The sequence below is a fragment of the Monodon monoceros genome, unplaced genomic scaffold (assembly GCF_005190385.1).
Source record: "Monodon monoceros isolate NGI ecotype Baffin Bay Population unplaced genomic scaffold, NGI_Narwhal_1 Super_Scaffold_19, whole genome shotgun sequence".
NCBI lineage: Eukaryota > Metazoa > Chordata > Mammalia > Artiodactyla > Monodontidae > Monodon > Monodon monoceros.
The window spans coordinates 63040886-63053006 of NW_021703775.1; the positions used below are offsets into that span (position 1 = coordinate 63040886).

Consider the following 12121-nt stretch of genomic DNA (forward strand, 5'->3'; position numbering starts at 1 on the left):
CTTAATTTTCTAGAATATAGTTTTAGTGACCTTAGAGAATTCAATCATAGGCATGTGCCTTAATATCAATATATTTAACTAATTCCTTATTGATGAGTATAACAGGGTTTAGAGATAGCAAAAATAAATCTCTCAAGCTATTTTAAGAAGAAGAAAAAAATCTAATACAGGGAATTGAGTAATTGATATAAAATCATAGGAAACAACTAGACAGAAGATCAACAATGAAACAGAAAACTTGAACAACACTATATACCTATTAGACCTAACATATGTCTAGAATACACCATCCAACAACAGCATAATACACATTCTTCTCTGGTGTATATGGAGCATTCCCAGGACGGAACATTTGTTAGGCCATAAAATAATTTTCAATAAATTTAAAGGGATTAAAATCATAGAAAGTATGTTCTCCAAATATACTGGAATGAAATTAGAAATCCATAACAGAAGGAAATTTGGGATGCTCCCATCTGGTGGAAATTTAAAAACCTTAGTCAATGGATCAAAGAAGAAATCACAAGAGAACTTAGAAAATACGTTGAGATGAATGAAAATTAAAACTCAACATACCAAAACTTATTGGATACAGCAAAAGCAGTTCTTAGAGGGAAATGTATAGCTGTAAATGCGTGTATTAAAAAAAGAAGGATCTCAAATCAATAACCTAACCTTCCATCTTAAGAAACTAGAAAAAGAAGAGCAAACTAAACTTCAAGCAAAAAGAAGGAAATAAAAGGACTTCCCTGGTGGTCCAGTGGTTAAGACTCTGCACTTCCACTGCAGGAGGCACGGGTTTGATCCCTGCTCAGGGAGCTAAGGTCCCATGTGCTGTGTGGTGCGGCCAAAAAATTAAAAAGAAGGAAATAAAGCTTGGAGAGGAAATAAATGATATAGAGAATAGAAAAAAAATAGAGAGGGAATTCCCTGGCAGTCCAGTGGTTACAGTGGTTAGGACTCTCTGCTTTCACTGCAGGGGCCCAGGGAACTAAGATCCTGCAAGCTGCACGGCCAAAACATTAATTAATTTAAAAAAAGAGAAAACAAAACCAAAAATTGATTCTTTGCAGTTTTTAACAAAATTGACAAAGCTTTACCTAGACCAAGAAAAAAAAGATTCAAATTACTAAAATTGGGACTTCCCTGGTGGTCCAGTGGGTAAGACTCTGCATTCCCAATGCAGGGAGCCTGGGTTTGATCCCTGGTTGGGGAACTAGATCCCGCATGCATGCCCAAACTAAGACCCAGTGCAGCCAAAATAAATTAATTAAAGTTTAAAAAATAATAATTAAAAAAATTACTAAAATCAAGAAAGAAAGGGGGGACATTATATTGATCTAACAGAAATAAGGATTATAGGGAGTATTATAAACAGTTATATACCAACAAATTAGATAACCTAAATGAAATGGACTGATTTCTATAAAGACACAAACTACTGAAAACGACTCAAGAAGAAATAGAAAATCTGATTAGACATAACAAGCAATTGAACTTATAATTAAAAAAAAAAATTCCACAAAAAGCCCAGGCAAAGATGGCTTCATCGATGAAGTCCACCAAACATTTAAAGAAGAATTAGCACCAATCATTGACAAACTGTTCCCCAAAAATAGAAGAGAAAGGAACACTTCTCTTCTCATTCTATGAAGCCAGAATTACCCTGATACCAAAACTAAACAAAAACATCACAAGAAAACTACAGACCAACATCCCATATGAACGTAGATACAAAAACACCTCAACAGAATAATAGCAAAATGAATCCACCAAAATATAAAAAGAATCATACACCATGAATGAGTGAGTGGGAATTCACAGGAATGAAAAGCAGGTTCAACATATGAGAATTAAGAATGCAATACACCATATTAATAAAGGGCGAACGCCAGTCGTCTCAATAGATGCAGAAAAACATTTGACAAATCTAACACCCCTACCAGAAAAAACAACAAACTAGGAATAGAACCACAGACATAGGTTCTTATGTTGAATAATTAGACCTTTTAGTTTGGAGTGTATTCTATAATTAGGCCTACATCTTTGTATGAAGTTATTAGACGTTTTATTTTGTTTTGAATATATTTTTGCCATTAACCTGCTTACTCTTTCTTCTTGCTTTTGCTATTGTTTGTCTGTATTACGAAGTCTTGTTTCATGTGTTTTGTTTATATTTTGTTTTATCTATTTTTAATGTATAAGGGAGTGTTCCATAGGAAACAGATGGAAGTATAAACCTGATAAGTCTTCAGTACAAGCCAGCCCTAAGCCCTAACAATTGGAAGTCCCATTGGATTGGTAATCAATTGTTGAAAAAGTGATTGATCAAACTTTGCCTTAAGTATCCTGCAGAACCTTCATGAGAACACTGTCTTGTCAGTTTGTCAAAAAAAGATCACTTTGATTAGTCCATATTCTGGGATTAGTGATCTGTAGAGTTTGTGACTGTTGATTGTACAGACTCTTCCTAGTCATCCTGCTTGGCTGGAGAATCTGTGACACTAACAAAATACACATTGTCGATCAACCACCATGGCCTCCCTTTCTTGCAAATTACCTATGTCAAAGTCTCCACCTCCTCCTAGAAGAACTTCTGCCCCTTATATAAAATTACTTATAATCCAAAGTCTTGCATTTTCATTGGTAAATTAGAAAAAAATCAACATAGAATAACAATTACGAGAATTTTTGACATAAAATCAATTTTTTAAACTGAGAAGACAGAACACCAGTGAACAGTCAGCTTTGTTAATTGGTATGCTGAGGCTTCAAAAGAAAATTCTAACTCCAAGACCATCTCTCTGAAAGATTTTGCAACCTTCTGAAACCTACCCTCCTGGCATTTTTCGCTTTCTCTTCAGCTGTCCCTGACCTTCTAAGTGACATACCTTTTCTTCAGAGTTTTCTCAGGAAAATCAAAATCACATTGCAAACTTACTAGACCAGAAGTCAGATTTATAGAAGTTAAATGAAAACTCTAATCTAGAGCCAAAACCCAGGAGTTTAGGAAAATCTTTTTCCTAAACTTCAGGGAGACAGGCAAAAAAAATTGCTACAGAACTCAGGATTTTGTTAGATACTTAATGTCCTGGACTACAGATCTGTACCAAATAATTCGTTTGTTCCTCAGAAAGGGTAAAATGTTTTATGTCAGCAGAGTAGAAAAGATTTAAATAACTCTACTGTGTAATAAAAGTTTAAAAATAAAAGTAGAAAATATACCATTTAATTTCAGCATCTTTTAAGGGAAGATTGACCAAAGATTCAAAATTGTAAACTAAATAAAAATGAAAGGGAATTCCCTGGCAGTCCAGTGGTTAGGACTCCACGCTACAACTACAGGGGGCCTGGGTTCATCCCTGGTTGGGAAACTAAGATCCCACAAGCCGTGCGGTTTGCAGCAAAAATGATGATGATGATGATGATGATGTTGTTTGGAAGTTTCCTGAGGTCTATTTTTTTTTAGTTCCCTAAGGATTGAACCCAGGCCCTCAGCAGTGAGAGCGCAGAGTTCTAACCACTGAACCACCAGGGAATTCCTCTCCAAACATTATTTGAAAAGATTTTGAAACAATGAGGAAGTTGCAGAAAAGTTTTAACTACAGTGCAAATAACTTTGTTTTCCTTGAAATGTTAAGTTGTGGACCTGCTGCCCCATCACCCCCAAACATGTTAGTGTGTATTCCCTGCAAACAGGGACGTACTTCTATGTAACCACAGTAACAGCCATCAAAATCAGAAAATTAACAATGACACATTACTGTCATCTAACCCTTAGACTCCGTTCAAGTTTTGTCAGTTGTTCCAATAAGGTATTTTATAGCAGAAGGAACCAGTTCTAAATCACAAGTTGCATTTAGTTGTCATTCTATTTTGTCTCCTTCAGTCTGGAACAGTTTTTCAGTTTTTCACTTGACTTTCACGAATTTGCCAGTTACTTTGAAGATTCCAGTTATTTTGTAGAATGCTCCTGGAATAGATTCACGTTGTGAATCTTTGACAGGAATATCACGGTAGTACTGCATTTTTCTCATTGACCCTATTATGTGAAATTTGGCCCAGTAATAACTTTCATCACTAGATTAAGGTGGTATCTGTCAAGTTTGTCCACTGTAAAAACTGTACTTTGAAACTATGTGAATGTATTCATACTTAATCACACTTTCAATTTATTCTTGTGTTTATGTATATGTTCACATTGGCTCATGATTTCTTATTTTACCTCATGGGTTATAATCCATTACTATAATTACTTTAGATGCTCAAAATTGTCCAGTGGGAGCCCCTCTAATCAATAATTCATCCTCATTCTTCTTTAAGCACTTTCTTCTTTTCTGGCACAAGATATTCTGGGTTATCCTGTATTTTCTCTGCCCTAAACCTGGAGTTGGCCATTTCACCAAGGAGCCCAGGTTCCTTTAGTGGATATTATGCACCGAATGTTTGTGTCCCCTTAATATTTGTATATTGAAACCCTACCACCACAACATGATGGTATTTGGACATGGGGTCCTTGGGAGATAATTAGGATTAGATGAGGTCATGAGGGTGGTACCCTCAAGATAGGATTAGTGTCCTCATAAGAGACACCAGAGAGCCTGCTCTCTCTCTGTCACTGAGGACACAGCCATTTACAAGCCAGTGAGAGCTCTCACCAGAAACAAAATTGGTCGGCACGTTGATCTTGGATTTCCTACCCTCCAGAACTGTGAAAATAAATATCTGTCATTTAAGTCTTGCAGTCTATGATATTTTTGTTATGGCAGCTCAAGCAGACTAAGATTTTGATACCAAGAAGGGGGATGCTGCTTTTAAAAAACACCTAAAAATGTGGCAGCTTGAACAGACTAAGACAGTAGAGAATTTAGAAGACAGGAGTGGTATGTGTGCTCATTGCTTTTGGGGTGTAACTACTCCAAGGCCTTCTCAGTGCAAAGAACTGGGGAATATGTGTACACAAATATAAATATATTTACATCTACATTTCTTCATCTGTTTTTATATATCTTAAATCATGAATTCATACTCTTAAATCCAATTCCAGCCCAACCCCACAGGTTTCATTTTTTTTGTATTCATAACTCCATTCTCTGACAGAAACATGGCTTCACTATGGTTAATATATTGACTTGTCTGATTAAGTCTCCTGCATGTAAGCAGTTTGTCATCTTTGCTGACACCTTTCCCCAATACACACCTCTCTATTCTTGAGAACTTATTCCTCATTCTAGGTTGCCCCAACGCATATGAATAACTTTCTTACTCTGTCCCCAATACCCCATACTAAGCTGCCCATTATTGTAGACACCCTCCTCACCCCACTTGGTCTATGACACCCTGCTTTGGGCCACCATGTGTCCCTCCTCCCCACTGCAAAACCTGCCCTGAACAACTGTGCAGAAAAGAAGCTAGCATAGCTGGGCTGAGATTGCTATCTTTTGAAGGGCCAGATTCCAAGTTTGGTTGGCATCTGGGAACTTGGATTTGGGGGAGGGTTCCCACCATTCCCTGAGAGTGGTTCACTGTGCCTAACACAGTTAGGCCTAACATCTTCACCCATGTTGTCATAACTTGATGCTGGAGGAATTAAGTGCATCCTGTGTAATTCCACTGGGAGAGGACTCTTGGAAGCTGGTGCTTGGTTTCCTCTGGACTTTGCCCCATACTCTTGTTCCCTTTGCTGGGTGAGATTATAATATGCATCCTCATTAGTCTACCTTACAATAATACTATACAACTTTATGTACAATATAATAACCTTATTTCAACATAATTCCATTCACTGCCCTCTCCTACCCTTTGTGCTATCTTTATCATCTACTTCTACATACATTATAAATACCACACTGTAAATTTTTTTAAAACAACAAATAGATATTCAGAGAAATTAAGAAAAAATTATCTTTTGTATTTGCTGACATATATATCATTTGCAAAGTTCTTAATTCCTTCCTGGCGATACAGATTCCTATGGAGGATTACTTTCTGTAAGCCTAAAGAATTTCTTAAAGCATTTCCTATAATGTCAGTCTGCTAACAACAAATTCTCTTAGGTTTTGTACACCTGGAATAGCTTTTCTTTTGTCTTGCTATTTTGAACATTCTAAGTAGACGCAGAATTTTAGGTTAACTTTTGTTAGTTTTTGCACTTTATTTTTTTTTAATTGATGTATAGTTGATTTCCAATGTTGTATTAGTTTCAGGTATACAGCAAAGTGATTCTCATATATATATATATATATATATAAATTTTCTAGATTCTTTTCCATTTTAAGTTATTACAAGATATTGAATATAGTTCCCTGTGCTACACAGTAGGGCCTTATCTGTTTTTTATATAGTAGTGTATGATTTTTGCATTTTAAGAATGTCATTCCATCATTTCCTGGATTCCATTGTTTCTGATGAAGTTAGCCACCACTTTTACTGTTTATTCAAGTGTAATGTCATTTCCCCTCTCTGGCTGCTTTTGAGATTTTTTTGATTTGGTTTGGTTTTGTGCATGTGTGTGTGTTTTGCAATACTGTGCACCCAGATGTGATCTTTGTTGCATTTATTCTGCTTGGAATTCACTGAACTTCTTGGACCTGTAAGTTGATGTTTTCCAACAATTTTGAGAAAATTTCAGGCATTACTGCTTCAAATATTTCTCTTGCCCCATTCTCTTCCTTTCCTCTCCTCTGGACCTCAAAAGTACCTTACATTAGACTGATACTGTCCCACAGGTCTCAAATCTCTGCTGTTTCTTTTTTTCTCTGTGCTTCAGTTTGATAATTATACTGGCTGTCTTCCGCTTTTCTTTCCTCTGCTTGTGCAGTTTACTGTTAAGCCCATCCAGTGAACATTTAAATTTAGACACTATATGTTTCATTTCAGATTCTAATTTTTAATCACCAGACTTTCCATTTGGTTTTCAGTTTCTGTTTCTCTGCCAAGAATCCCAATCTATTGATCCACCATTTTTTCCCCTGTAAATTTTTTAATGTATTTTAAAGCTGTTAAAAAATAATTTTGTTAACTCCAACATAGGGTCATCTGTGCATCTGCTTCTATATATTTTCTGTTGATTACGGATCATATAATTTTTCTTTGTATGCTTAAGGTTTATTTTGTACTGGACTTTGTGAATGACATGTTGTAAAGACTCTGGATTTTGTTTTCTTCCAAACAATGTTTTATTCTGGCTAGCTGTTAACTTACTAATGTATAACCTTGATGCTGTGAAAGCCTGATTTTAAGCTTTGTTTCAGTGAGTTTCTTCGCATTTTGCCCAGAGTCCTAAAGTACATCCCTTAGTTTTGGGATGTTGTCCTTCCTCCTAAGCCACGGCCCGTTTTGGGTTTCAATGGGAAACCAGAAGTGTTTACTAAACCCCTCTTATTCGCCCTGTATTCGTCCAGCCGTTGTTACCACTACTCAGTTCCTTGGACTTCAACTATTGCTTTCTGCTGGGTTCCTTTGAATATCACACTGCATAGGTACAATTTTGGAATCCACCAAGCATTTGAAAAGAATTTGCAAGCAGATTTGGGGGATGAGATCTCTGAAGCTCTCTCCTTTTCAAAATTTCCCTCCTAATTTCAAGCTGTCCTAGAAGCCCCAAATGACTCCTCAGCCCAGCAAGACTGTCACATTCTGCTTGAATTCTATTTCCAGGCACACTGCACAAGCTGGAAATTGCCCTCATGGTAAAAAGCTAGTTAATGTGGATCTCTTCTAGTATATGATTTTGTGCTGTTTTTGCCTGTTTTTAATTGCTTTCTAGAGTCTTCTAATCACAGCTTTTTATACTTTGTTCAGACTTTACATTTTTATTGGCAAGAGAGTCAGTCCAATAAAAGCTATTCCTTCAATACCAGACTGCAACCTCTGAAATCTCAAAAAGTTTCAAATAAAAAAATTAAAAGCAAAATAAAGTTTATAATTTATTTCCAATCCATTAGGATAAAAACCCACTTATGCAGCTGAACCCTTTAATTCATTTCTTCTGAAGAAAAGTACAAAAGACCAGAGTAAAACTGAGACAGGCATTTAAAGGAAAACCCTCTGACTCAGAGTCCAAAAACAAACTGCAAATGGTTAATTCTACCAAAAGAATTAGTTTTTGTACAAAATATAATGAATTTTACACTATACACAAAGACTGCTGTATATTTACTTAAATTAGAATTCTAGTATCTGATTTTCCTCCAATTCTTCCCAAGCACAAAGTATATATGCAAGTCGGAAATCTAATAACCTCAATTGGCAGACTGTCTTAGAATAAGCTTTTACCCTTAAGATATCTGGAAAGATAGTATTGATTCTTTCCCTTGGCTCAAAGTCCAGTACATCAGTAAGTTTTAATTTAGTTTACGAAACTCTGCCATATTTACATGAACACACTAACGTTTAATGTTTAAACATTACCTTTTACGAAATAACATGACACAGAGCTCAGTGCAAAATCTACAAGGTCACAATCTAAGCCTAATACTAATTCGGGAAACCTCAGCAACTTCTATCTTTATTGAAAAAGACCAAACCAATCCCTTACACATCCTACTATATAATTATTCTATGTTTATGGCCCTTCCATGAGAGAAACACAGCTTAAAATAAAACTTGGTCATAGTTAAGTCAAAGAAAATAGTTCTGTAGCACTAAGCTCAATTTTAGACCTCATCAGGAAATTAAAGTAACTTCCATACACGGATGGATATTCATACAGTAATATAATTCTGACTCAATGTTTATAACAATATTAATTTGACTTTTATATAACATTTGAAGTCTTTGTTATCTAAAACCTTCCCCAATAAAAAGTGAGCTACATTCAATTATTGCAGATAATTTTATGATAATTTTAAAGGAGTTTATATTTTAAAGTTGAGTTTAAAGCACACAGACTTTTAATACGATTGACCAGTTATCCAAGTATCAATAATGTTAATCTTTTTCTAAATGAAAAGAAAAAATGAAATTTTATGAGCTTTATTGAAAATGTTTTAATTTGGGATGTTCCTAATTCTTGTCATCGTGTATATTTCATCATCTGTCATTATCAGTATTTTATATTGGATGGTTTAGTGTTTGAGACCTTAGAAAGATACTACTCATGACCTAAAAATATGTATGGTTCTGGCTTAAAAATTTTTTTTTCTATTTATCTCAACCCTCATTTTTATTATCCAGGGAATTATATGGTTAGAAGAAACATGATTTAAGTTATGGTTACAGATAGCACATGATCTTAAGAAATCATACATCTTCTATATTTAGATAAGTCTTTAAGATGAGAAGGAGTAAAGTGAAGAAGAATGTATGTCTTCATTATAAAATTCTTATCTAGTGGGGGCAAGTTTTTAACTTTAATATATTCTCTCTTAACCAAAGCTATTTTTCCTAAATGAAAAATATCTGTTACTACTATAAAATTATTATTTCCACCCATGACATTTTACATAAAAGCACCAAAGAAAATTTCTATAAACAAACTTTTAACCAGTAAACTAAGGGCAAATATCTATTTGCCTTTATTACAATATTTAAAAGGCCATGATATGAGTCTCTACTTCCTACAATGACGTTTTTATAATAAAAACCCAGGCATACTTATACAAACAAGAAACAGAATTACTGTACATTTTTGGGGAACAAAAGGCAGCTTAACAGACTAAAACTTTTTAGTTAACAAAGTGAGCACAAGAAACCTATAAAATGTATGCAATGTATAAAAATTCAGTAATTTTTTTAAAGTTTCATTGGAGGGATTAATAATTATTAAGAATAAAACATGGTAAATCCACTGGCTTGTAATTACCCTATAAACAGTAAGAAAGTAATAAGCAATAAATTAGAAATGTCTTAACTCCTAGTACTTCCCTTCTCTTGTACAGAAACCACTTTTAGAGCAGTTAAAATTGGCTTTCTTAAATATTAGAATTCTAACAGAAAATAAATTCCATTAGGAATAAGTTAACAGTCTACAATAGATTTCTGACAAATATATTAGAAAAAAAATACATCAGGTCACAGGAGGACTGATCTACATGTTGTATGACAGAGTGCCTGAAAACTTCAAAATTTCTCCTTCTCCATTTCACTAGATTTGTTTTGTTGCTATCATATTACTTTCTAAATTGTTTGGTAGAAAGGTAATAGAAAAATAAAAAGTGAAAAGGATACATTGTTTAATGTCTGTAGATTTATGAAGAAGAAAAAAACCTTCAAAATACTTTTTTCCTACTACTGTTACATAGGAAAAAGTTTCATTTGGCACACAATTTGTAAAAAGAAAAAAAAAAGAAACAGAGTGTTTGGCATTCCAATCACCCATAGTGTAGTAAAGACAACAGTAGGAAAGGAAAATAGGAAAAATTACTATTTTAAGAAAAGATGTCAGAAGACAAACAACCAAAGGCTCTTGTGTCTTCTACCATTCACTGTCTCTGGAATACTTTCATCTGCAACATAATATACAAATTATTATTTACATTATGATTATATTGGTAAAGAAGACCAGAATCAGTTTTTGTTCTGCTCTAACTTACAGTGCCCATCGGGATATCTGTGACCATCAAGGCAAGAAGGCCTTAAACAAAATATTCCATTTGCATTGTATACTTTATTTAAATTTATTTTACGGTTCATCTTCTGGGGTGCACAAATAATTGTAAGACTCTGAAAAGTCCTGTAAACTTAGGCTGAGTTTCTGTAGCAGATAACTATTCATAGAAGATGGTAGGTTTCTCTCTTGGAAAGTAAAACGTTCTGCAGGTTTAAACAGTAGTATCTCCAAAATCCTTGTTCCAACGTATGTATGCTTCTAAGGTTTGAGGACTCACGCTGCGTTTTATCTTTTTTAAGGATTCGGTGAAGTCAGATAATCGAATATTTCTCATCTAGATTAAAAAAACACACATGATGATAGATGAACACATATGCAATAGTTAACCCAATGACGGATAAAAGTAATGATGCTGTTTATTAATGTTAAAATATAGAGAGATGTATTCTTAGAAAATCATGCCAATCATCTTATTTTATATATTATTCTTTATTAGGCAAGTTTGCTATATAAGAAATCCTACCAAAATGCTATACCAATATACTTTCATTTCACGTTTTAGCTCCTAGGTATTAACATTTTAAATCGCAATATTTTCCCATTATAAAAACAAGACATACTCATTACAGAAAATTTGACAAAATACAGACAATCAGAAAAAAGAATCACTCACAATTCCACCGTTCAGATATACAACAACTATTTGGCTTATATCCTTCCAGTTTTTTTTCTGCGTATAGTTCCATGGAATTTTGCACTCTCAAGTCTCAATCACCACAAACACACTCTAGCTAAATTCATGCCAGGTTTATCAGAAAGGAAAGAGGAGTTTACAAGATGTACACAGGACTTTGAAGGAAATATTGCTCTTTAACTACAACATGGAGGAGGCTTATGTCTGAAATTTTCTAATATTAGTATTGCTTATAATACATTTTTATGTCAATTTGGTCTTATATTCTGAGATTTTTAATTGGCTTCAAGAAAGTAAAATAAAACAATACTGAGTTAATAAATACCTAATTTTTACCTAAGGATTTTCAAAAGGCAAAATGGAGTTTGGCACAAGATGACCGGTATTAAAAATTATCACTTATGTATTATCACATGTATATTTTGCTCCCAAATAAGAAGTTAAAGAAGAACTGGAGATAAAACTTCAACAACTGATATTTATCTATATTATTCTTTTTATTACTCTTATAAAACCCAATCTAACTACTCCACATCCTCTCTAATATCAACATAGCATAGATTAAGAAAATGAACTACATTTGTAACTTGTAGCCTAATCTGAAAAATTTGTCAAAATGGAAAAGGATATATTGTTACCATAATCGCTGCATGACCCCTATTTGCTCCTTATTTAACTGTAAAACACACACTGGCTCTTCCTAAAGCCCAAAATTTAGAAAAATGATGAATGTAATGTGAGTATTATCTATGATACTCCTGAATATCTGTTATTAAGATTAAGGTTTCAAAAGCTTTTGATGAAATTCTAATTTATGTTCATAGTTCGGTGTGTGTGTGTGTGTGTGTGTGTGTGTGTGTGTGTGTGTGTGTGTG

At 34.1% G+C, this 12121-nt stretch overlaps 1 protein-coding gene across 3 annotated transcripts in view; it reads right to left on the reverse strand.

Moving 5' to 3' along the window:
- Positions 1–8914: 8914 nt before the first annotated feature.
- SPAST (spastin) overlaps positions 8915–12121 on the reverse strand; it is a 61611-nt gene continuing 58404 nt past the window's right edge. For 2 of the 3 annotated variants that reach the window (XM_029232022.1, XM_029232023.1), the window contains exon 17: positions 8915–10886. In XM_029232022.1, the coding sequence (XP_029087855.1) occupies positions 10764–10886 (123 nt within the window). In that variant the 3' untranslated portion in view covers positions 8915–10763. The remainder of the gene's footprint in view (positions 10887–12121) is intronic. The other variant, XM_029232021.1, reaches the window with a different exon arrangement.